At 49.9% G+C, this 26,768-nt stretch overlaps 1 protein-coding gene across 7 annotated transcripts in view; it reads right to left on the bottom strand.

Moving 5' to 3' along the window:
* The window catches only part of BIN3 (bridging integrator 3), a 50,781-nt gene extending 40,577 nt beyond the window's left edge, over positions 1-10,204 (bottom strand). For all 7 annotated transcript variants that reach the window (XM_060409211.1, XM_060409214.1, XM_060409213.1 and 4 more), the window contains exon 1: positions 10,109-10,204. In XM_060409211.1, coding sequence (XP_060265194.1) covers positions 10,109-10,116 — 8 coding nt within the window. In that variant the 5' untranslated portion in view covers positions 10,117-10,204. The remainder of the gene's footprint in view (positions 1-10,108) is intronic.
* Between the last annotated feature and the right edge of the window lie 16,564 nt (positions 10,205-26,768).

The following is a 26,768-nucleotide window of genomic DNA, read 5'->3' as shown; positions in this document are numbered from 1 at the left end:
AAAGAAAAGTCAACAGGATGTTCTCCAAAGCTACAAATATACTTTTCAAACAGTAAATATCTCTATTAGCAGCAGGATGCCAGTTGGCTAATTCTGTCTCAGTAAAACCTTTCCCAAAAAACTCCTGCTCTTGTGTAATGTCTATTTACAAAACCGGCTCTTGTGCCTTTTCAATTTGTTGGGTTTTTCAATCTTTTGTTTCCCCACCCCCTCCACGGCAGAGGCAGAGACTGAGAGGCAGCCCCAGATGGCGGCTGGGTGGGGATCCCCCTGGTCACCCCAGCTCCTCTCTCAAGCCCTGCCTTCTTTGGAGAGTCCTCTAGTCCATCACCAAGAAGAGATGAAAGAAGCTAAAATCTATGTCCTTCTCCCTGGCCTTCACTGGGCCTCTTGGATTTGTTTCTATGGAGGCTGAATGGGCCTAGGCCCCCGGCCGGGGGTGGAGAGAACCCTGGAATGATTCAGTCTACCCCCACCCCACCATCTTCCAGATATCTCCAGCTGAGCAAAGATCAGAGTTCGGGGTGGTGGGGAGAGGGAAGGCTGAGCAGAGAGTAGGAGGCAGTTGATAGTGGCTGAAATCCTGGCTCCCCAGGGAGTGGTCTGGGCCTGAGTCACCGTCTCGGCAAGAGCAGGAAGGTGGGCGAAAGGCAGCAGTTTCTGCAGGCTGGGAGGACGAGCCCCTCCTCCCCCAGCCCTCTGTCACTCTATTCTCGGGTAGCTGCTGGCTCTAGTCTGAGGCCCCCACCAAGGCTACCACCACCTTGACCATGAGAGAGAGGAAACAGCAGGCCGGGGCCAGGGCAGGGCTTACAGGGAGTCAGCTGGCTCCGGAGGAGCAGCTGCTCAAGGGATGCCATCTTCTCTGAAGGGCCAGCTGGCCACAATGCCTGGGGCCAAGGAAAGTTCAGCCGGAGCAAGGACGCGAGAGACCCCATCAGAAAGACAAATGGCCTGAGCTATGAACAACCAGTTTCCAGTGCCTACGACCACAGCCTCTCCAGCCCCACCTCAGTCCTTCCCCTAAATTAGCTGGATCCCAAACCAGAGCACAGAGGACACCACCCTCACTTGCCACTGGACCGAGGAGGTGTGTGTGTGTTTAAAAATAAAAGGCATGACTCTGTGACTTGGCCGATTCAGTGCTTGGACCAGCATGATCGCCCAGCTCAGCTGTGATCCCTCCTTCCCCACGCTCCTGGGGCTGACCTCTGAAAGCAAAGGCAGAATGAATCACAGAGTGTGGAGTGAGTTCATCCAATAAAGAGGCCATTTACTGAGCATCTACTATTGCCAGTTTCTGTGCTCACTGCTTCCGCTACGTCAGTTCATTCAAAGTGCTGCCCTCCCATATTTCACTCAAGAGACGGCGCACTGTGTGAGGGGATGGACTCCGGATCCAGGCTGCCTGGGTTCAAGATCTGGCTTTGCCAACTGCCAGCTATGAGACTTGACAAGTGACTTAATTTTCCTGTGTCTCAATTTCCCTGTCTATGAAATAGGATCATAATACAGCTATCGTATAGGGCGGCTGTGAAAGCTAAATGAGTTTACTCTTTACAATAGTTCCCGACCTATAATAAGCAGCCCATATCTGTCATAAAGATGAGGGTGGTGGTATCCTGATGATGCTAATCAAACTGAGGCCTAGATGGGGGACTTGCACAGAGTTACACAGAGGTTAAGTACGGTCAGGAGACCTGAAATGGTTGTTTTCTGTTTGGGGAGCACGCAGCAGTCCCATAACATAATCGCCACTACCAGGATCAAGTTGATATATTTGCTTACAATTGAGTGGTGACTTCCTCCTGATCACTAAAAGGATTTGTGACAGAAGTCTGGAGACTTTTGGAACATCCAAAGATCAAGAAAAGAGAGTAAGGAAGGCAATTCGGGGAGGTGGCTTGGACTTTTTTTTTTTTTTGCCTCTCTTTAAGAAACTCCTAATATTTGACAGACATTTAAAAAAAAAGGTTTTCCCATTTTATAAAAGGGGACCATAAGGCACTTGGAGGCGCAACGTTTGTCCTGCTTACTGGACAAGCCAGAGCTAAGTCTTCTTTGGCCTGACCTCCACTCTGATGGGCTCATGGAGGCTGAGATGCAGAGACTCTTGAGAAGCACCAGATGAGCTGAGGCACTAGCTCTGATCTCATTCTCACTCCTGTCCTTCACCAACCAGGAATCTTAAAAGCGCTTTTACTCTGTCAGGTCCTCTTCTCTGTTGAAGGTCTGGTCCCGAGAAGTGAGAGGAAGGCTGGGATGGACATCCACCTGTAGGCTCCCCTCCCTTGGTCATCCCCAGCTTTTGGTCACAGGAGGAAATGATTCTTTTGCTATGAGGTCAGCCCTAGCTATGATGCTGGTCAGGTGAGGCATGAAAATAGTTACAGAAATATTGGAAATGAAAAATTCTGGCACATGTATAATAAATACTCATGTATCTACCACGGAGCAATGTGAAACTCTTAACACTGAGCCACACTTGCTTCAGGTCTTATCCTTCAATCTATACAACAGCACAGATACTGCTGAAGCTCCTGGGGTTTTCCAACCTGATCCCATTTCCTTCTCCCCACCCCATTATCCTCGACATAACCACTACCCTGAATTCAGGGTGTATTATTCCCATATTTTCACTTCATAAATTTGAATCCATCAGCACAACACAGTACTGTTTCACAGGTCTAAACTTTATACAAATATGTGCTGGGCTTCCCAGGTGGCACTAGTGGTAAAGAACCCACCTGCCAATGAAGGAGACGTAAGAGACGTGGGTTCGATCCCTGGGTCGGGAAGAGCCTCTGGAGGAGGGCATGGCAACCCACTCCAGTATTCTTGCCTGGAGAATCCCATGGACAGAGGAGCTTGGTGTAAAAAATCTCCCCTATGGGGCAGAGTTGTATAATCACAAAAAAATGAGAAAAAGCAGGTCCCCACAGAGGTACAGAGTCTAACATGACTAAAGTGACTTAGCACACACAAACATTATACAAATAGTACAATAAACGTACCATTTGGAAACTTTATGTCTAGCATGATGTTTCTGAGACACACATGACTTCATTCATTTTGACTACAGCTTATTTTACTATGTAACGATAAAGTGTTTTATTTCCCCATTCTTCAGAGTCTGGACATCTATTAATACAAACAATGCAGCAGGGGCATTTCTGCCGCAGGCCTCCTGCTGCACAGGTGTAAAAGGTTAACTGGGTGAGGGGTAGGCCCAACTCTGACTGCGTGCGGAGCTGCAAAACCTCCCAGTGGTCATGTCAATTCCCCGCCCCCACCCCATGCAGTGGCTGTAGTTCCCACTGCTTCCTCAGACACCTGGCATTGCTAGACGAAATTTACCGTATCTTTTGCCAGTCCAATAGCTGTGAAATGGCATCTCATTTCTCACTGTTGGTTTAATCTCCCCTTGAATATTATTATTATTTTTTTTTTATGTGGACCATTTTTTTTTTAATGTGGACCATTTTTTAAAGTCTTTATTGAATTTGTTACAATATTGTTTCTGTTTTATGTTTTGGGTTTTTTTGGCCCCAAGCCCTGTGGGATCTTAGCTCCTGGACCAGGGATTGAACCTGCACTCCCTGCATTGGAACCTGAAGTCTTAACCACTGGACCACCAGGGGAGTCTTTCTTTGATAATTAATACATGGAAAATCTTGGCTGAGGCTTTTGTCCACCTGGTTCTCTTTTCGATTAAGTGGTTGACAGTTTCCAAATCTATGGAATAAATTCTTATACAGAACCAACCAATGTTCTTTACAGCAGCCCCTTCTGTATTTATTATAACCTATGACAAAGAACCAAATAAACAAACAGCACTATCTTGACCAGGCTGAAGTCACAGGTAGAAGCTTCTAGTCTGAATATTTGTAATAAACTCTGGGTCTTGTGTAGAAGACCCATCACTCACTGATCATTTACACTACTGCATGTCATTCCACTGTAAACATCTATCAAAATCAGTCATGAAAGCAATGAAGTGGGTCTTTCTTTAAAAACCAAAATAGAACATAATAGAAATTATCTGAGTGCATCACACACACATCCAATGTGAAACTAATTTCAAGTGTGTGTGCTGACATCAAAGGCATTTCTAACTGCAAACTGTGGTCAAAAAATTTCAGAAGCCACTGTCCAAGTTGCCCCATCCCCATCTCCATTCTTTCGCTTCTGAATTATCCTGCAGACCACTGCCGAATTAACCTGACAAAAATCATTGCTTTTGCCCTGCCACTTCCCTGCTCAAAAACCTGCAATTTTCAAAAGCCTAGGCTTGATTTCAATTCCTCAGCATGGCACTGAAAGTGCTTACAGTAGGGCCCCAACCAGAGTGCCAGCTCCCATCCACGAAGCTTCTACCCAAATCACTATTTATTAAATACAAGCTGGCCTCCCAAATGCCCGCCCCCAACACTCTAGAAGCATTCCATCTCCACGCACTTTTCTCACACCACTTTTCCAACCTGTACACCCCCCTCTGTCGTTCCCCACTGCAATAGAATACGCTTACTAAGTCAACGTTGAGGTATAGTCACATCCTCTGCTTGATGTCTTTCATGATGATGCTACATGGACGTTTAGTGATCCGCTGTCATTCCTGTGAACCCCTGGCCCTTTGCATACACCAGATGAAGGCAAGGATAGATTCTTAAAGCCTTTGGAATGTCCCCCAATGTTTAGTGCTTGATATATGTTAAATCAACAAAGATTCATTGAGCTCTATCTATGTGCAACAAACTACACTGGGCTCTATTTAGTAGATCAGCCACCAGGCTAATGGTTTTGGGACAACAACTCTAACAGTTTAACTGCCAATCTGAAAGCTACCTCAATCCATTTACTTAGACTAGAATAATCAAGTTGGCCAAAAGGTTTGCTCAGGTTTTTCCACAAGATGTTATAGGAAAACCTGAATGAACTTCTTGGCCAACCCAATATAAGAAAATGCCTTTGACTAAGAAGCTGTGGGACTCAAGATACTTGACTCTTTCAAACTGCTCCCAAATCAGGAAAAAGTCCCTTCCCCTCTTGTTACAAATGGCTGAAAGTAGAGTTTTACACCTGAGCACAAAACAATGTCGAATACAGAATCCCGTGGGCTCCTCACTGGGCATTGCTATGCTCTTTACGGGCTTCCCAGGTGGCATCAGTGGTAAAAAATCCGCCTGCCAATGCAGGAGACATAGGAGATGAAGTATTGATCCCTGGGTCTGGAAGATCCTCTGCAGGAGGAAATAGCAACCTGTTCTAGTATTCTTGCCTGGAGAATCACATGGACAGAGGAGCCTGGCAGGCTACAGTCCGTGGGGCCGCAAAGAGTCAGACAAAACTGAGCATATGGCTCTTTGTAGAGGAGGAAGAAGCTTGGGGAGAGGCTGGCCTGTCCAAAGTCACAGAAGTGAGTGGTAAGGCTACCCCAGGCGGGGAGGCCCCATAGTAGGAAGGAACCAAGATAGCCCAGAATACCTGAAGGTCTGCAGGACATGGGACTTCCTCTGTCACTTAATGTGTGAAGACCGGTCACTTCCTATAATTTACTACCAACCTGCTCATGTTAATCAGCTGACAAAGTCAGACACCTTCCTCTGGGATCCAGTCAACTTGGGGATGGTCTTCCCCTTTCCTAATGTTCCTGTTCAAGCGTGGGAATTCTCAGGCTTCAGTTCCAGCTCTGCGAGGTGAATGAATTCAGATAAGTTGCTGAAGGGAGATAATCAGACCTGAACTGCAAACCTCAAAGGGTAGACGCAGGGATGCTATCAGATAATGGATGGGAACATAATTTGCAAAGTTGAAAGTACTGTAAGAATGTAAGATAGCAATGGTAGTGCCAGAGGGAAAAGAGCCTCCCCTGAGAAAATGTTTGCCATTGAATGGATGTCTCCCTCTGACCCAGCAGTTTACTGTCCTTCCTTTGCATTCCATCCAATCCATTTGACAATTACTGATTAGGTATCCACTATGTGCCACACACCATGTGTACACACAGATGGAGAAGCCATAGATCCTGCTCTCGGGGACTTTACCGTGTGAGAGGCACATGTTTACGATATGTGGAGAGCGCGGGAGAACTGTTATGAGAAGCGCTGTGGAGCTGGAGAATAAAGGAGTTAAGGGTGGGGGTGGGTAGGGAAGGCAAAGGAGAGGACAGACAGAGTAGACTGGGAAGCCACTTCTTCATGTTAACGACAGCATACTTAGACCCTCTTCAGTTCGTAGAGTAGCTTTTGCACATTTTTATCTTACATTTTTCCTGAGCGAATGCAAGTCAGTATATGGGAATACAGTCCTCATTCACACATTTAGTCAACATTTACGGATTGCCGGGGACAGTGCTAAGGCTACTATGGTGGCCAAGAGACAACTGTTTTCAATAACTCATCATCTAGTGGGCTGACTGAAAAGCCAGCAATTCAAGTATAGATGCTAATGAGGGCCAGAAGAGGGGCACCCCACTCAGCTTGGCAGGGTGTGCAGGGGCCATTTAGGGAAGACCCTCAGAGGAGGTGAAACCTGCCCTGACTTTTTTTTACTTTTGGCTAGGCTGGGCATTTGTTGTTGCATCGGGGCTACCCTCTAGTTGGGCTGCACAGGCTTCTCATGTCGGTGCTTTCTCTTGTTGCAGAGCATGAACTCTAGGGTGCACAGGCTCAGTGGCTGTGGCACACAGGCTTAGTTGCCTTGAAGCATGTGGGATCTTCCTGGACCATGGATCAAACCCATGTCCCCTGCATTGGCAGGCAGGACCACCAGGGAAGCCCTGCCCTGACTCAAAGGATGAGCGGATGCTGGCCTGGAGGATAGTAGGGCACGGGGAGGAAAGCGTTTTGGGCAGAAGGGGCAGTGGGTAGAGAGGAGCAGGGGCACAAGAGACCACGAAAACCGTGGATGCAGGAGTGAAGGGGGATATCCAGATCCAGAAGGGCCTTATCAGACATGGCACGGAGTTAGGGCTTTATCCTGAAGATGATGGGGAGGGTACAGGGTGAGAACAGGGTGTAGAAAAAGATGTTCCCTGAGGAATACCAATGTTTAAGGGGGCAGAGAGAGGTAGAAAAGCCCAGAAGAATCACAAACACAAAAAATCAGATCTGCAGGGTTTCCATTCTTTTCACAGCAGATCTGGGTGACAAAGTGTCAGTTGAAAGTATACAATGGAGAAAACAAGACGGAGAAAGATCAAGTGCCTGACCAGGCCACACTGTGAATGAGGGAACCAGAGCCTGAACTCAGCACACCAACTCCCACCAAGTCTATTTGTGCTGATTTTAATTTCCTGTCTTCTGAGTCAAACTCCTGAGCCTCTAGGTACAGGCCGATTTCCTTCAGCAGTGCTCCTTTTTCCTTGTCGTTGAAGCCTAACATCATTGTCAAGGTGTGTGGTTCCAAGGAAGACAGATGAGTAAGATTAAAGCCACTATCCTTAAAACTACTTAATCCTTCCTCCACATCATAATAAAGACACACACACACCCAGGAAGAGAGGGAGTGATGGAGAAGAGGAGGGGAAAGAGAAGCATTTGGCTTAGGGCCAAGAGGTAGATCTGTGATCTGATATGTGAACATCAAATGCCTTCCTCAGAGCAGGGCCCACCACTTGGCCACCTTGCTGAAAGGCAGATCGGTGGATGGTGCAGGAAGGCAGCAAGGGCCCACTAAACAAACAGGCAGTGGGCGGGCTGCATGCACTGAGGAAGCAGAGAACAAAGGGCTCTCACTCTTCATGCAAAGTCCACAGTGTGCAAAGGGCACCAATATTGGACATTTCTCACTGTGACATTTTGAAAGCCCAGTCTAGCCCAGAACAATGGTTGCCCTCTGGGGACTAAGGGCTGCGTGCCCCTAGGCCTTATTCAATGATGGCTGGCATATCCTATGTGCTTGGTGAACTTGACCTTGGGCATCAGCCTCCCATGACGGCTCTACGTCACTCTGGTCTCTTCCCCCACTGAGAATTCCAGTCGCAGATGAATGGATGGATTCATTCTGGGAGCAGGAAAACCACTCCAGGAGTGAATCAGAAGGATCCAGCCCTGGTCCTCTTGCCAGCCATTGAGCCAGGAACTGAGTGTGATTGTGTGCCCAGGCGCCGGTGCTGTTCCCCTCTCAGGGAGAGAGGGTCAGGGTCCACGCAAGAGATGACGTAGAAGCCCTCTAAGGAGGAAGAGAAAGGAACCTCAGCTTTGAGGGACAAAGCTACCCTTTTGGTTGTGACCCTCAGTCCAAGGAGGAGCCAAGACGGGTGTGTACTGGTAAATTAATTCTACTGGATAAAATCTCAGCTTTGGCTGGACAGTTACTTGTCAATTTCAATTCTCTCCAGCCTGAAAGGCTTTAGGAAATAGGCTACTAGTTTTTTCAGGAAAAAAAGGTTTCTGTGAGACAGGTGGAAACAGTGCATCTCAGATCACCTAGAGAATCCTTTGGCTTCAGTGGTCTCTGCTCTGCTCCTCCCCTGATTTGTGAAAAAAAGATAGATTCACTCTTAAGAATTGTAAATGCCAGTCTAAGCAATGTAAAGCACTTGTACTGTCTGCTTTTCACTTTGAGGAAATTAGGCAAGAGAACTCCAAAGATTCAAGATGCAGCAGGTAAGAAGACATCCATCTCACAAAGAAAGGGGACCCTGGTTGACCCTTTAAGGAAGCAATTCCTCTAGGAAGTGGAACTGAAGGATTGCCACTTTGCCCGTCACTGATTAGGTTATAACAAGATGGAAAAATCAGCTTTTTAAGGCTCTAGCCCCCTATCGGCCTCCTGGAGCAAAGGTGAAGGGAAAAGGAGCAGCTCCTGCTGGGGCTTGTTAGGGGATTGCTCCGGGCTGCCCTCCGCGTGCTGGCGCTGATTGTCTTATATTTGTCAATCTTCATCTAACAAGCAAGGGGGTTAGGTAGAAATGGCTTACTTTTACACTACAGAGCTGTCCTTTACACTGAATGACATCAGCTGCTTGTGGCCAGAACTTAGTTTCCACAGATGGCCAAATGCGAGCCTGCAAGAGCCTTCCTGAAGAATATTCTACCATCTTTGTTCATTCATAACTCGCTATCGTCGTGTACTTTTGGTAAAGAAACAGACTAGACTCTGAGAAGACAGTGGCGAAGATGATACCTATACTAACAGAACCTGGATTCCAAAAGGATTGATTCATCCTGTACCTCCCTGGCGGGGGGGGGGGGGGGGGGGGGGGGGGGGGGAGGGGAGGAGCCGTGCATTCAGACCTATTCAACACCTATTGTGTTGGTTGGATGCCCTGGGGTTTGGAGTTGTGAATATGTAGGCTCTTGGGCCCGAGGGTAAGGTCCTTCAAGCAAATTGAGTTTTACAAAAGAAATCAACCATTGAACGATATCAAGTGTTTATCATCAGACAGTTTCATTGCAACGCACCGGCCAGCTCTTTAGTTGTGACTCTACTCTGAGACTCCCTCCCTTCTCTTCTCTTGGCTTGATCCTTCCCATAACATTTACACTTACTTATGCTAACAGGGAAAGCAAAGAGGGGGTAATGGCCCTGGAAACCATGAAAACTAGTCTGATACTGTACTGACAGGGTGCTGTGTAATTCTGGCATCTTCTAAAAGAGAAGCACGGTTTGTCTCTTGAAGACTAAGTGGGGCAAAGGTTACTCTTCTGAAAGCAAGGGGTTTAGATTCGTGAACTGGGCTCAGATTGTCAGAGTGAGGACCACCTGGCAGCGGTGGAGAGACGCTCACGAAGGGAGAAAAGGAGATATTTCTCAACGGATATCTAGAAAAGGAGGTAACAGGAGAGTCCCTCCCTTCACGTTGTCGAGAGAAGACGGACGGGACCGGCTCCTTGGAACAAAGTCAGAAAACAAACGCCAAGATCCGACGCTAAAGGGATCCCACGCCTCACCTCCCGGTGAGGCCTGCAGAGAGATGAAGCCTGCCGGCAAGCACCTGAGCAAGGCCCCTTGAACGACCCTAGGTCCCGGGCCAGTCGGGCCCTGCTCCGGGGTGAAGGGTCCGCGAGCAGCAGGGACCAAGGGACACAACTCGGACGGACGCAGGGCAAAGCGCATTGCGGGCTGGGGGCTCCAGCTGTTCCCGCCGTCTGGCCTCACTCACCAACTCATGATCCCGAACCCTGCCCTGCCACCGGGGTCCTCAGCTGCAACTCAGCCCTGGGAGATCGCTTCCGGATTCAACCAGTCTCCAGGAAGTGACGTTAGCCCCGCCCCCTCTGCCCGGAAGAGGCGTTCGGGGGGGCGGGGGTGGGGCGCGCGGCGCGTTAACCCTTCCGCTGCCGCTTGCTTCCGAGGTGTTGCCCTGGCCCGCGACCCTCAAGCGTTGGCTTGGGGGCTCCAGAGGACTCAGGCTGTGGCGGGGGCTTGAGGACCCCTGGGTGCGTTTTGTTCCTTAAACACTGGCTTGGTAAAATTATCTTCCACAGACTACACGTGTTGCTTAAGCGCTGATTGCCTTAGTTTTTCAGTCTGTAAAGAGATTTCTCATCCAGGGACGGTAGCAGTAACTAATTGTCTGGGGATTGGGGTAGGGAGGGGGAGAGGAGGAGGATGAAGGAGGGAGTGTGATGGATGGAAACTTATATTCACTGTATGGACTTTTTTATCTTTTCAAAATTTTCTACTGGATACATAGTTACCTGTTACAAAGAAAGAAATAAATGGATCTTTCTGCTTCTCCAAGATGGCACAGGACTGTGAATAGAAATAGAATAGGTGCTTTTCAGGTTGGAATGTTCTGTGGATTTATTCAACAGAAGAAGAAGAAGAAGAGTAAGTGTTGTTCCCAGTCTTCCATCTGTGCTCCCCACTATAGAACCCAAATGATGTGAATTGTCCCATTCTTTCTACTCATTCAGCTAACAAATATTCACTGGGCTCCTACTGTGTGCCAGGCACTGCTCTAACTTCAAGAATACAACCATGGAAAAACAGTATAGTTCCCGTGTTTACGCTCTCCTAGAGCTACTTACCTGGCAGTTAGGCAGTTATAAGTGTTTGCCAGGCTCCTCTGTCCATGGAATTCTCCAAGCAAGAATACTGGGGTGGATAGCCATTCCCTTCTCCAGGGGAATCTTCCTGATCCAGGGATAAAACCTGGGTCTCCCACTTTGCAGGCAGATTCTTGACCATTTGAGCCACCAGGGAAGCCCCTGTAGGGAGAGGTAGTTAGGCAACTAAATAATAGTGTATAATGGGAAAGAACAAGGCATTGTGGCAGCCTGTAAGGGGCCCCCGTAAACTGCACATGGGTTTTTAGTGAAGGCTTCTGGGAGAAGCCAATGTGTAAGCCACATCCTGACGGCAAATCAGGCTGGCTGGGTGAGACCGAAGGGAGGCTTGGTGAAGGTGCGGGCAGTGGGAACCTATCCTGGCTGAGAAGAGGACTGAGTTTCAGGCAAGCAACTCATTTGCCTTGGGTCTTCCAAAGTCAGATTCAGGGCCTTAGTTCCTGCTAAGTTACCTGGGGTCCTGGGCCAAGCTGGTCTCCTTACCCCCCAGAAACTCCCTGCCTTAGAACAGAGAGCAGCAGGCAGTGAGGCTACAGGTTACTGCTGGGGCCCCAAGGGCCTTCCCTCTAGGTATTCTCCTCCTTCACATAGGCTTCAACGTTACTGGGGCTGCTTGGAGAGTAGTTAAGCCTGTAAACTAGAACAGCGGTCCCCAATCTTTTTGGCACCAGGGCCTGGTTTTGTGGAAGACAATTTTTCCATGATGATGGCTGGGGGTAGGGTGGGGCAGATGGTTCCAGTGGTAATGTGAGTGATGGGGAGTCGCACGTGAATCTTTGCTTGCTCCCTGCTGCTCACCTTCTGCTGAGTGGTCCATTAGTGGCCCCCCTAATGGGGGTTGGATACCCCTGAACTAGAGCAAGGAAATGTATGATTTTTTTAAAGACTTAATTTTTTTTAATTGGAGGATAATTGCTTTACAACATTGTGTTCTTTTCTGCTGTATATCATGAATCGTGCTAAGTGGTAAGTCACTTTAGTCGTGTCCGACTCTCTGTGACCCAATGGACTGTAGCCTGCCAGGTTCCTCTGTCCACAGGATTCTCCAGGTAAGAACTGGAGAGGGTTGCCATTCCCTTCTCCAGAAATATTCACAATTCAGGGGTCAAACCTGAGTCTCTTATGTCTCCTAAGTTGTGTTGGTTTCTGCCATACATCATTGTGAATCAGCTATAAGTATACATGTATCTTCTCCCTCTGGAGCCTCTCTCCCATCCACACCACCCTCCCCCCCCCAAGGAATGTTTGATTTATTCTGACCTCCCAGGGTAGGGAGGAGGGCTTGACCAGGGGAAGCAGGGGAGCTCATAAGATCATCCACAGGGAGTAGTCTCTCATTTTTATTTTCTGTTTCCATTCTTGAGGGTATATGACTCAACAGAGGTTTTCCAGTGAAGGGTGGGCCCCCAAGCACATCACACAGATTGGTTCCATCACCATGTTGCTCCTCAGGAGACAGGCCAAAGTGAGCAGCAGGACAGCATTGAAGAGCAGAGAAGAGGAAGAGAAGTCACCAAAGGGCAGTGAGGGTAGAGTGGACAAATGGAGGGACAGTCCTTGCTGCTTCGCCCAGGATGGACGGAGGGTGATGTGCTTATGAGCCTCCTGGAATTTCAGCACCTGTGGATGGCTCCCCCACCTGCTTCCTCATTTCCCCAAACTCTGTCTGCCCTGGTTATTGCCCCACAGTGCTAAAGAACTTCCAAGTATTAGCCTAGGCAACCACCATATCCCAGGGGAAGTCTGTTTCAGGGCTGTGGGATGGAAACCACATCCTGCAGGGCAAGAATGATGAGTTCCGGATTAAGAATCTGGAGGAGTCCTGCGCTCTGGTTCTTTGACCCCAAGATGACCTCAGACAAGTCACAGCTCTTTTCTGGGCCTTGATTCCTTCTTTGAGATGAGTGGATGGATCTCATCACCAAAGTCACTAGTATTTTGAGGTTCCAAGTCAACTATTGACTCCAGAGGCCCCCAGGAAACAGAATAATAGGAGAGGCATATGAGATGGGGCTTGAGCAGGGAGGGAGAGGCAAGCCCAGAGAAGTGAATAGGTCTGAGGAATCATCAATGTCTGGAAATGAAGCAAAACACGCACCTTCTGGAATGAAAGGATTCAGCCTGAGGCCCCCCCTGGGGCTGTACTGCTTACCTTTGACCCCAAAACTTTCATGTAGCCTGCACCTTTACTGGGAAAAGTGCTGGCCTCCCAGGAGTCTGTAAGGAGAGTGTCTGCTCTGAGCAGAGCTCCATCTGCCTACTGTGGCTCATTGGCTCAGCTTGAGGCGTGCTGGGCTGAGGGTGGATGCTGGTCTCAGGCAGGCATCCTGCTATCCCATGAACTCACGAGCTTCCCTCCATGAGCATGGCATACCATGTGGCATTAATCCATGGGGAACTGAGCACAAGGAAGGACAAACACCTCCCACTGTTGGGGGAAACTCAGCTGTAGGGGCTCCAGACCCAGGGCTGGGAGCTTGTCTTGCTCTTCTATAACCAGCCCGCTCTAGTATTCTTGCCTGGAGAATCCCATGGACAGAGGAGCCTGGCAGGCTACGGGCCATAAGATCCCACAGAGTTGGACACAACGGAAGTGACTTAGCACACATGCATGCAACCAGCATGATATAGGTTGACCCTGGCCCTTCAGGGTGGGGGATGGACTAGAATATGAGCAAATTCAGTTTCTAGGTGGAAGCAGAGAGTGGACTGGTTTTGGGTAGAACTATCAATAGATGCTTCTGGTTTCAAGCCAGGTGGCTACTCCATTCTCCCCAGAAGCCTGAGTGTTCAGGTGGCAGGAACAAAGCAGAAGGAGAGCAGCTTAAGGGGTTTCCTGGTGGCTCAGTGGTAAAGAATCCACTTGCAAATGCAGGAGATGCAGGTTTGCTCTCTGGGTCTGGAAGATTCCCCTGGAGGAGGAAATGGCAACCCATTCCAGGATTCTTGTCTGGAAAATCCCACGGACAGTGGAGCCTGGTGGGCTACAGTCCGTGGAGTCACCGAGTTGGTTGCGAATGAGCATGAGCACGAATGAAGCAGCAGCAGAACTAGCTTCACCACCTGACTTCTCGTTGGAGTTTTTCATGCCGTAGTTGGTAAGCAGCTGCTCCCTGTTAACCCTCATCTCTGAGTTTGTCATATACACCCTCCCCCAGCTTCCCCACACAGAAGTCTAGGGAGTGCTGGAGTGCTGTGCTGAGGATTCTGGGGAATCTTCCTATTGGTGGGGAAATTCTTCCTATTGGTTGACTAGCAATGTCTGCCATGGATGAGTAAGGGGAATATGATGGTATACATTCCACTTTATTATTATGTTGTTGTTATTATTTTTATGAGTTAATTGAGCAATCATGATATGCCAGGCACTATTATAAGCAGTTCCCATTTAATCTTAAAAAAAATTATTTACTTTATTTTTGACTGCTGGGTCTTTGTTGTTGCTTGGGCTTTTCTCTAGTTTTGGAGAGTGGGGGCTACTCTTCATTGTAAAGTCTGGGCTCTAGCGAACTCGGGCTTCAGCAGTCATGGTTCCTGGGTTCCAGAACACAGACTTGGTAGTTGTGGTACATGGGCTTAGTTGCTCCAAGACACATGGGATCTTCCCGGATCAGGGATCAAACCTGTGTCTCGTGCATTGGCAGGCAGATTCTTTACTATTGAGCCACCAGGGAAGCACCCCCACCCCCACCCCTTACCCGTTTAATCTTCACAACAACCCTACGAGGTAGGTACTGTTGTTATTGTCCACCTGAAGTACAGTCAGTAAGTAGTGAAATGGAGATTCTAACATGGGCAACCTGACCTATGGCTGGGTTGGGGTGAAAGGAGGGGCAGCACATGACCAGGCACCTAACTAACAAGAAGCTGACATTCAGCCTCAGCCTCAGCCTGAGAGCTTTTACATGCTTCCTCCACTTTGGGGTGACCAGAAGGTGGCAGCACCTGGTAGGGTGAGAGGAAAGGGCAGATCCCAACTTGGCATGGGAGTCCTTTAGGGATCAGACAGCCCAGATATAGAGGAAAGCAAGAACAAATGAGGGTGTGGGGGAAGTCTAGCCAAGGGTCCAGGGGAGGAGAGACTGAGCCTCAGACCCACACTGGAGCTGCTACGGCCAATGCTTTAGTTCCATCTGCAGCATGAGTCTCTCAGCTTGCATTTCATGGTGCCTGCTGTGGGCTTTTTTTTTTTTCTCCTCCACTCTGGGAGAATGACTAACTTTAAGGACTAAAAAAAAAAAGTGTTTTGATTACACTGCCTTTTTACCAACTGGGAGCATTAGTCACCGTGGATTGCTGCAGATAACGGGGAAGGCAAGCAGCATCCCCCTCCTCCCCCTCCTGCTCCCTGATTAGCTCACAGAAGCCAGGGAGGAGATGCGAGTGAGAGAGAGAGAGCACACCAGGAGGGAAAACAATCCCCCCTGGACAACATATGCCCCAGGCATCAGTCCAAGGGATGCTAAGTCAAGCCTGGGCAGCCCCCAGTGGCTTACCCCACAGTATCAGGAACCCTCTGGAAAGAGAACTGGTGGGAGGGGTACTGAGCCCATGGTTCCCCTCAGTCCATGTAGCTTTGGGTGACCTGTTCCTCCAGATGGGTCCACCAAGATCAAGTCAAAGGAAGTTCCTGAAGATGCGGCTCCCAGGATGGAGCACTGGCTGTCAAGGATGAGGGAGAGCATGGTGGAGTTGTGATGGCTGTGATGTGGGGCTGGTACCCGGGCTATGGTGGGGCTAAGGACTGCCTTGGTCTGGGGTCCTCAGGGCTCAGACTGGTCTTGCGAAGTTCCTGCAGGTGGTGATGGTACCCACTTTCCAAGCCCTGCTCTTCAGGATGCTCCCTTTCTCTCCATTCCCAAGGGGGAGGTATCTAGTATTTTGGCCTCACCCTTCTACCCAAGTGGCCTTCTTGGTACCTGCTGTGGTACTGGTGGAGCAGGAAAGCTAAGGCATTCTCCCAGTCTGGCCTGTTTGCCAGGGTGCCAGAGATGGGAGCTCTGTGCCTGGTTGGAGATGGGAAGTAGCGAGGGATGGCGCTCCGCTGCGTCGGGGACAGGCTGGCCCTGCGCATCCTGCTCTCTGGGCCCAGTGCTGCAGCCTGTTCCCCACAGTGTTGCACCACCTGGGGAGGAAGTCGGTTCTCTGAGTGGGCCTAGGAGGCCACTTGTGGATGTCTGTGTGAAGAATTCCAAGAATCAGGGCGAATTAGCATTGGACTCTAACAGTAAAGAAAAAAGCAACAGATTTACTTCTCTCTCAGGATCAAGGCACTTCATCTTGATTTTGCTGATTCTCTTTTAAAATAAAACATTTATGAATAAACAACCAGGTCCTACTATATAGCACAGGTGGCTATATTCAATATCTTGTGATAAACCATAATGGAAAAGCATGTTAAAAAAAAGAATGTATATATGTGTATAACTGAGTCACTTTGCTGTATGGCAGAGATTGGCACAACATGGTAAATCGACTATACTTCAATAAAAAGTTAAGCAAAAAAAAGAAGAAATCCACAGGTGTCTGGTGTCCACTGATCTCAAGAAGCATATATATATATATACACATGTATATGTATATATACATGTGTATATATGTGCCATCTTAGAGCAAATGGGACTGAAAGAGGAAGAAGGCCAGGTTTTCTTACTCTCTGCCCCCAGGGGCATCACTGAAACTGGGGGTGCTTGGGTGCTGTGGTCACTGTGTGGTTTGCCCCATCAGCCCTGGCCTGTCTCTTCAGGCTTTGCTCTTCTGAGTGTCTTAGCACTGGCCTCTAAGTGTTCCCCAGCCCCATTCTCTGGCCTTCTGAAGTTCCCCATAATAACAACTACCACTGGCACTTATTGATACTGGGTTAAGCATTTGGCATGCATTAGATAGCGTCTTTTTCACAGTAACTTGTTAAGGCAGCTCCTCTGATTATCTCCTTTTCATCAATGGGGAAACCGGAGCTGAACCGATTCCCCAAGGTCAAAGTGCCGGCCAAATGAGAACAAAAGGTTGTTTCAGCCCCTTGTGTAAAAGTAGCAGGAGGGCAGGGAGCCGGCATTTATGGGGGACTCAGTCTCACATGTCCCCTTAGGCTCCTCCCTGAAGGAGGACGATGAGGCTTGAAGGGCTTGATCACAGGAAAGTCTTGCTGAAGGTCACAAGGAAGTCCTAGCTGCAAAGCATGTTCTCCAGACATGGCATTGTCCAGGGGTCAGCTTACAGCTTGGGGAGGGGTGCTCACTGGGGGCAATATGGCGGGGTGGAGATATTCTTGGAGTTGATTGTGGGTAATGGAGTAGCCTCTGGACTTTTACCCCCTGGCTGGGATGGCTACCAGTTCCCAGCTGAAACCACAGGGCATCCCAGGAGGGCACAGCCCCCAGGAGAGCATGGCTTTCCTGGGGAATCCTTGCAGGTCCTGTGGGTGGTGAGGAGCAGATATGGGGAGTAGGGTGGGGAGGACTGCCCCAGTCTGACCTCACTCTAGGCCTGGCTGCCCAGTGTCCGCCCCCTGCTGCTGTGGCCGAGACAGCCCCCAGACACCGGCAGAGCAGGTGGCAATTATCCCGGGGCACTGATTACACCACAGGGCTGGTCAGAGCCCCAAATAGCCCAGCAGCTCAGCCTGGCACAGGGAGTGGGGGAGGAGGAGGGTCCCACTAGGGATGAAGGGGCAGGACTGAGGGTGCATGGGGTGGATGTGTTTGGAAGGACTTGGGGAGTGGAGGAGGAGTTCACCACATCAAGGCTTCTGCCTTTCAGGCAGGCAAGGGCTCTCAAAGGAAGGAATGAGTCCCCATTGCTCTAGGGTGACCCAGAGGGATTAGATGGGGCAGACACCATTACTACAGGATAAATCTGGTCACACTGAGAAGGTGGTACCCAGCATGAGCAGAGATGTCAAGCGGGGCTCGTAGCTGTAGAGAAAGAACCAGTGATGCCCCTGAGGCCAGGCCAGCTGCCCCCCAAGTCCTGGCCAGTGGTACCTCTGGACTGATCAGGAAAGGGTCCCCAAAGAAGGCACGTGGGGAGGGAAGGGAGACTAAGTGAGTATGAGGAGGGAACTGGGGGCACACCCCCCAAAAAAACCCTGCAGAGCTAGGACAAGATCTGTGTGCAGGACAGGTCTTAGACCCTCCTGTGCCCACCCCTTGTCTCATGTGGAACTGCAACTTCCCGGGCCCCATGGACCCTCCCTCAGGGTGGTCTTCAACCAGAAGTAAAGGCAGGTGGATGCGGGCATGGAGGGCTGGAGTCTGGGAGCTGAACCAGAACCTTTGGGTTGCGGCACCCTTCAAGACAAAGCTCTTCAACCCCTCTGTGTCTAACTGCCCTCCTTCTACCAAAGCCATAGCTTCTGGACTTCTCTGAGGTGTCACAGAAGACTTCATACCTTTGGGGCCAGCATCTCTTCACAGCAAGGGCTGAGGGATAGGGGAGGGGGCCAAACCCAGTTTCTCAAGCAAGCCATGGAAAAGTCAGGGGCTGGACCCTGAGGGCGCTCTGATGCAGTGAGTGGCAGGGTTCCTCCTGGGGCCTCTCTGATCTGTCTCCCACAACCCTGGATGCAGCATCTTTAGAGGCTTGGTTCGTGCAACTGTATGAGTGCCCAGAATGATTGAACTGGAGGAGGTATATTGCGTGAAAATGAAATAGAAAAAGAGAAATATATTCCCCAGCATGGACCCCATTTTCCTTCTTGCATAAATATGGATGCCTCTGTGTTGATCCCTCTGCCCCCCTTACTACTTTGAGAGTCTGCAACCACAGCAGCCTCCAATCTGGTCAGCCTGGGTTAAGTGGGGGAAGAAGTGGGGGTTGAGTTGCTGGCCCCTTCCCCACACCCAAGAGCTACAGCAGAGGACAGAGTTCTTCCAGGTATTTGCCACATTGGGGTCAAGGCCTCAAGGTTGGACAGAAAACTAGTTCCCTGAAAGTCCCTGATTGGTTTTTTGGTGGAGGGAGGTGGGGTGTGGTGGTCTCCTGGACCCACTGTGCCCAGCCTTGGGGCTCCTTTGCTCCAACCTGTGGGACCCAGTCCCTGCTCGAAAGCCACCTGTGAGTGCACCAGACCCAGGTCAGAGAAGGAGGTTGTCAGTGGCTCCAAACCACCTCTCTCAGGAACTGTGCTGCTAATCCAAATAAGATAGGGAAAAGGCAGTGGGAGGAAATGATAGTTTCATGGTTATTTTCAGAAAGGAAACAAAAAAAAAAAAATGCAAACAGGAGCACACCCTGCATTTTGGTACAAAATCTAGGAGTTTTAGGGAAAAGAACCTACAGTTCTTCCTTCTTGTCCTTTACCAGATGCTGGGGAGGGGCTTCCCCAGGCTGCTGGGGACCTTGAGCTGCTTTTTCTCAGGGGGAAAGAAAGTTGAGGGGCCTGCAAAGACCCCCTCTGATGAAGGCAGGCTGAGAGAAACTGAGGTGTCTCTGTCTTGGGGCCCACCCTTTTGAGGGTGGAGTTGGAGGGGATGCGGTGGAGGAGCAAGCAGAGAACTGGGAAATTCTGGAGCTGAAGCTTGTAGAGCACAGTGGCGTGTGTAGGATTGGTGGGTTGGGAGGGCGTGTTCTTGGAGCACAGAACAGAGAGAGAAATCGAGAAGAGGGAAGGGAGGGCAGGAGAGACTGCTTGCGGGACAATGGAGTGGGGCGCCTGTGAGCAAGTGTGCAGGGCAAGCGTATAAAGATAAGAGCTGTGCCCCCAGGGCTGCACACAGAAGGGACTGCTGAGGTCCCCGCCAGATGCTGTGTGAACAGACAGCAGAACCCTCTTCTTGTTCCCAGAGGAAAACTAGGCCTTGCTTTGTAACCTCTGGGTTTCCCTAGATGAGGCGGGGGCAATGCAGAGGGAAGTGGTGACCTGAGCCTCTGTGGGGAGGCCGGTGGGTCTGGAGGCCTGTTCTCAGGGATTTTATGGGATTTGGAGATTCCTATAAGAAAATCATCGGAGACTGGAGGGTAGGGGGTTGTGGATGGGAGAGAGCTAGTCCCCAGAGCAAGGGGCAAAGTGAGCTAAGAAACCCAAATGGATGCAGAAGAGGTGTTGTTCTCAGTACAGGGGTAAGAAAGAGCAGAGAACAAGCAGACCTGAGAGAACCAAAGAGGATCTTGGAAAGTGGGCTGGCCAGTGTCCTGCCTGAGGCAGGTGAGGCATCATTATCCTCATTTCAGAGATGTGTCATCTGAGGCCCAGAGAGTTGAGTTGGTTGCTGTGTCCAAGTTGCCCTGAATACTTGGAGGAGGTACTGCCAGGGGAAATGGGCAGGAGGAATACTCAGACAAGCTACTGGGTGGTCCAGGGGGTGATGGAGGCGGTTCACGGGGGTGACCTAGGAAGGCCCACCAGGGACTGTGCCAGGGAAGACAAAGTTAGGCTGAATCTCAGGGAAATCCTTGTCCTGGGAGGCCTCTTCTACTTTCATGGAAAGGATGTGTCTTCCCTCCCAGCCTGCTAAACCAGACCAAGCCCTGCGACCTGGGAGGACTGGGGAGGAGATGGAGGTAATGACTCAACCCATCCGACACAGGCCTGACCCAGGGGTGGTTGGGAAACCCAGCAGACGCTCCAGTGGGGTGAGGGGTTAGAATAAATAGGTGATGTTGGAGATAAGGGAGACAGGGTGTGCCGGCCCGGCCTGGCCGGGAGGGGCTGCTGGCAGCCTACCGAGGAGGAGGATGGGGAGGAGCACACTTGGGTTTTGGGGTTCGGAAGAAGGAATGAGGTTCCAGAACTCCCTGGGAGGCCTTTCTTGGGACGAGGTCCTGGCAGCAGAGGCAGAGGCTCAGGTGGTGGCTTTGGGACTAAAAATCTAGCCATGGAGGACTCCCAGCAGTGTGAGTCTTCAGGATGGAGACCCAGAGGCAGAGCTCTTGAGCCCTCCTGCTCCCTCATCAAGGCAGTGGCTCCCTCAGGAACCAGCCACTCTCTGGGGCCTTCCAGTCCACAGGTGGGAGGCTGACCCATTCACGCATCTCAGGCCTCTCTGAGAGCATTTAGACTGACTGGAACCCCAAACCAGGGGACCTCACTCCACACCAGTTTCTATACACTTTGCAGGCAAATAAGGGGGGACAAAGGGTTTCCTGGGTGGCACTAGGGATAAAGAACCCGCCTGCCAATGCTGGAGACGCAGGAGACACGGACTTGATCCCTCGTGGGGAAAATCCCCTGGAGGAGGGCATGGCAACCCACTCCAGTATTCTTGCCTGGAGAATCCCATGGACAGAGGAGCCTGGTGGGCGACAGCCCATATGGTCACACAAAGTTGGACATGACTGAAATGACTTAGGAAGCCCACATGGGGAAGAGGGTTAAGAAACACATTCCCCAAATAATCACAGCCCCAGAACACTCCCCCAGTACAGACTCAGGCCAGAAGGAACTATAGTCAGGGAACAGAGGCCCCAGGGAGCCAGCACAGGGCTGGAGAGAGGCCGGAGCTTTTGAGCAGAAGGAAGCAGGATCATTAAGCTAGGGCCCAGGAGGACAAGAGCAGAGGCCTCTCCCTCAACCTGCAGTGGCGCAGCCCTGGCTCAGCTCTCCCTGCTGAGATGGAGGCCTGGGTCTTGTGTGGACCCATAAGACCCAGCCTGCCGTTCCCAGAAGATCACAGCTGGAAGTGATATGAGGGGGACACCGACTTTGCAAACATCATACAGTTTTGTCCTAATCTCAGAATCAATACCAGTAGCCAGATGTCCTAACTCCTGATGCAGTGGGGCCCAGAGGTGAACAATGGTTTGACAATACAGATTCTCATTGGATGTAGATTTCCGCACCCCACGACCCAGAAGGTACAGTTTCTAATGGTGAAGCAGGGACCATGCTTGAGCTTGTCACCTGGACCCTGTGTGGTTTTTTCACATGATCTAGTAGGAAGAATTCAGACCTAGCTCCTAGATCTCTTGGGAACATCTGCCCAGAATATTCACCTGTAGAAGGAGAAAAGTATCCCCCAGCAGTCTTCTTCAAGCTTTTGGGACAGAAGAGCTCTTTATCACAATTTTACAATGCAGCAGATCCGCTCAACAGCCTGGTGGAGAGTAGGGGCATTAACCCCATTGTACAGATGGGAAAACAGAGACTCAGCCAAATTATGAGGTTGACATATGGTCTAACACAGAAAGGCAATTCTGGGGCTGAAGCTATGCCTTTGGTCTTTTTTAAACAATTCTTATCAATGGTTAAATTTTATTTTTCTATTTGTTTTCTTGACATATGTCTTTTTCTATAAGAATAGTGAATTATCAGTGCTTATAATACTCTAAAATATCTGAAAGTGCAAGTCGTTAATAAATAATTTTTTCCTCAAATTTACTTGGCTTTTTTTTCACTTTATCGGAGTGCCTTTGGTCTTTTGGCTGAGAGATCTGAGCTCTTCCAACAGCAGCAAAGGAGAAGCAGGTGGGTGGGCTGATAGGGGGAAGGCAGAGGTCTGTCCCTGGTTGGAATTGTGGAAGTGTGTTAGTCACTCAGTAGTGTCCAAATCTTTTGCCACCCCACAAACTGTAGCCTGCCAGGCTCCTCTATCCATGGATTCTCCAGGCAAGAATACTGGAGTGGGTTGCCATGCCCTCTTCCAGGGGATCTTCCCAACCCAGGGATTGAACCTGGGTCTCCCACATTGCAAGCACATTCTTTATCATCTAAGCCACCAGAAAAGCCCCTGGAATTGTAGAAGCAGAACTCTGAGCATCAGAAGAAAGAGGGCGTGGTGTGGCCTTGGCTCCCAGCTGACCATCTCAGGCCCTGAGCTGAGAAACAGCTAAGGAGAAGAGCAGAAAGGATGCTCTGCATGGACCAAGAAGAATCTGGAGTCCCCATCCTACCCCCTCCCCAAGTCCCAGATAAGTCTGCCCTGTAGGAAGAAGCAACCAGAATGTAATACAGGGAAGTGTCATCTGGGTTGGACAACCTCCACCAAGCCAGCTGGGCCCGCTCCAGATATGCCAAGCTGCTATGTTGTTTTCTGGGGCCTGTGGGCCACCAGGATGTTCTCTTTCTCCTTCGGGAAAAGGACAAGAGTGAGCAGCCCCATAGGCCACCAGGTGAACATCCCAGGTAGATCCACTTCACCTCGAGCCCAGGGAGATAATTCACAAAAGAATCTAGCACAGCACTTGACAGGTAGTTAAGTTCCTGGTGACTTTGGGGCTTCATTATTATTGTGGGGTCTGGAGAGGATGCTCTAAGTTCCCCCAGGAAGCTTTCCTCACCCCACCCCCACCTCTCCCACCTCCCACTGGACTCTGATTTAGATGCCTTCCTATCAGGCATTACCATCACACGGCATGTGTGCTAAGACTCTTCAGTCATGTCTGACTCTGTGAGCCTGTAGACTGTAGCCCACCAGGCTCCTCTGTCCGTGGGATTTTCTAGGCAAGAATGCTGGAGTAGGTTGCCATGCCCTCCTCCAGGGGATTGAACCCATGTCTTTTCTCTCTTCTGCATTGGCAGGCAGGGTCTTTACCACCAATGCCACCTGGAAAGCGCACGTGAAAAGAGGCCCAATTTACGGACATGGTCTGTTTACGTGTCTGCCTCGCCCTTGACAGAATGGAAGATCCTTGAGGGCAGGAACTTTGCCCTGGGCTTGTTTGTCTTTGTACTGCTGCTGCCCCTCCCCTCGAAGGGGCAGCACTGGATCTGCTTTGATATGGTTTCACTAAATTAATGGATAAATTAATTAGATGCAAAGAAACTCTGGATGATGCCAAGTTGCCACAGAAAGATGGAGATTGATGGGGGCTTTTGGAAAGACATGAAGTGGAAGACCCAAAAAAAGGCAAGGGAAGACATTTTTTCTTCTCCAGAATGAAACTGCTCCGATGAGTGTATAGAAATGATGCTCCAAGATTTGCAAAAATCCAGGGAAATGGAGCTTATGCCAGGAAGACTGCAGATGAAGTGATTTCAGGAATGTTCCATCTTATAAGATGAGGGCTGAGACGGGATGAGAATATGACCCTACTGGAGAAAAGCGGCCATCCACCAGCTCTTTGCCAAGGCAGGAAACATGGCCAATCCAGCCACAGATGAAGGAGGCGGCTGCCTTTGCAGCAGTTCCTCAGAGATGAGGCCAAGGGAAATTCCCATTCTGAGGTTGGATAGCAGGAAGAGTCATCCATCTTATTAGGGACTTGGCATCAAGGCAAATGGCAACAGGAGGAGAAAGGGTTTTCAGGCTGTGGTTCTCAAAGGAGGCAGCTCTGTCTCTCCTTGGACAATCTAGAGTCTAGGAATCATCAGTGGCCTCTGAGAGGATGTGGAAGAAGGGTAAAGAAGACTGCAGTAAGGGGGTGAGGAGGCCAAGCAGAGGAAGGGGGTTTGAAGGGTGAAAGGAGAGGGGGAGAGAGGGGGCATCCAGGCACAGGTCAGTGTTCTCCCCAGACGCTTGATGGGGGGACGGGGCTCTCTCTGACCATCAGTTTTCAGAATGGGTTTGCTTTCTCTGTGATCTGGTCCCCACACTACCTCTCTGACTTCTTCCTATGGCTGACTCCTTCCCTGGCTTCTTTCCAGTCACTCTGGCTCCATGTGATTCCTTTAATACTCTAAGAATACCATCATTAGGACCTTTACACTTGCCATCTCCTTTGCCCGGAGAGCTAATGCCCAGAGGTCCCTGTGTGTCCAGCTCCATCATTTCCTGCATCTGTGCACAAAGGCCCCTTCCCTTTTTGGTTGTCCTGGACCACCCTACAGTATATTTTTAAAATATATTTATTTTTGGCTATGTCAAGTCTTAGTTGGAGCTTGAGGAATCTTTCATTGCAGTATGCAGTCTCTCTAGTTGTGGAGCGAGGGCTCGGTAAGCCCCCTGGCATGTGGGATCTTAGTTCCCCAACCAGGGATCTCCTGCATTGAAAGGCAGATTCTTTACCACTGGACCACCAGGGAAGTCCTGCACCCTATATAGTATTATAATCAGCTCCCCAACACTCGTCATTCTTCTTACCCTTCTTCTCTGTGACACATATCACAATCTGACACAACATGTATTTCCTTGTTTGTTTTTTACCCGTTTCTTCCCTGGAGAAGAGAATCTTTGAGAACAGAGGGACTTTTTCTTTTGTTCACGGCTATATCCTTCCACAAATATTTATTAAATAAGTGAAGCAATTAGCACCCTTTTATGAGACCATCTGCCAAGAGTCTGGATCTGAAATCCTGACTTTGCTTTTACTGGATATATATGATCTTGGACAAATCATGACCTCTTCCACACTTGAAAAGGAGTGTGTTGGCCTAAATAGCCTCTCAAAGTCCCTTTGTTGTTTTGTTGTTTAGTCGATAAGTCATGTCCAACCCCATGGACAGTAGCCCGCCATGTTCCTCTGTCCATGGGATTTCCCAGGTGAGAATAGCGGAGCAGATTGCCATTTCTTTCTCCAAAGTCCCTTATGATTCTACAGACCTAGGGGAACCTGCCCAAGGGGGTGGGATGAGGTAAAGGCCCTGGCAACCCTGATTCCCTCAAGAACATCATTGTCATTAAAGCCCTGGATGGCACTTCTGTTCCCAAACTAGGGTGGGGCAGGGGCAGCACCAACAGCCCTGGGGCTGGAAGCTGAGAACTGGCCAGAAGGCTGAGGTCAAGGACTGATGACTAAGACCAAGTCTCAGATCCAGGGTGAGGGATGGTCCGGGAAGAGCTGGGGCTGCTGCGTTTTATTTAAATCCCTGATAAGGATCAGGAAGCAGGCAACAACCTGATGACACATTAATTAACTTTGCAGATGATACTGGATCAGGAAGGTGTTACATCCACCCTTCTAAGTGAGAGAGACAAAAGGACCAGGGAAGGGGTCAGGAACCAGGGCAGGAAATGGCAACAATGAGCAGCAACTGCGGCCAAGAGGGGCCAGGACTCGAGTTCTCTGGGTGGATTGCGGGGGTGGGGTGGAGAGGACCCATTTTCAGAATACAGATGTCCCGTGGATGGCTGGGGTTGGGAGTGGCTTTGAGGACTGCACGTTCCTCTGGTTGTGTTTGGATCCATGTACCGATCCCTGGTGGAGCCAGATGCCTCTTTTCTCGCATCTGGGTTTGGAGGATGGGGAAAGAGGGTGGGGCAAGGAGCAAGCAAGATAAGTAGCGTTTATGTTGCACCCACACTGAGTCAGGCATCGTACACATCACCTCACTTGAACCCCACAACAGTAATGATCAGACAGGAGGCAAGCGGTGTCCAGAGAGACCAAGAAACTTGTTGACAGTCACACTGCAAGAAAGTGGCAGAGCTGGGTTCAGATCAAGGATGGATGATGACTACAAAACAAGTTAAGGGCCCCAGGGGCACAGCTAGAGTAGCTGCTGGGTTATCAAACTGCCTCTCAATTTTCAGGACGGAGACCTGAGTAACAAGTGCCCCTAAGTAAGCTTTCCTTAACACCCGAAGGTCATACAGGAGCAGGAAAATTTTCTTTCCTGCTCAGAGGGCCTGACCTTCCTAAGCAGTAGGGGAAAGGGAACAAGGAAGAATGGAAGATCTCTGGGTGCCTGGACCACCTGGATGAGCAAAGCGCTCAGGAGTAAAAGTGCCAGAGCTCTTGCAGCCTTTGTTGAGAAGAAGCCAACGTTCCTGGAGGCCCAGTTCTGTCTAATCTCTTTCCCTTTGGTGGAGACAGGGACCTGATGACTTCTGGGTAAGTGGTCAACCCCTGAGGTGGACCAGAATGCAGGCCTGCAGATAAGGGTAACTTCCCTCATGCAGGGCTAGGCTGTCCTCCCCAGCCTCAGCAGTGTCA

Source organism: Ovis aries, chromosome 2 (genome assembly GCF_016772045.2).
Source record: "Ovis aries strain OAR_USU_Benz2616 breed Rambouillet chromosome 2, ARS-UI_Ramb_v3.0, whole genome shotgun sequence".
Taxonomy (NCBI): Eukaryota; Metazoa; Chordata; class Mammalia; order Artiodactyla; family Bovidae; genus Ovis; species Ovis aries.
The sequence above is the reverse complement of the archived record's forward strand: the minus strand, read 5'-3'. Positions and strand labels throughout refer to the sequence as shown.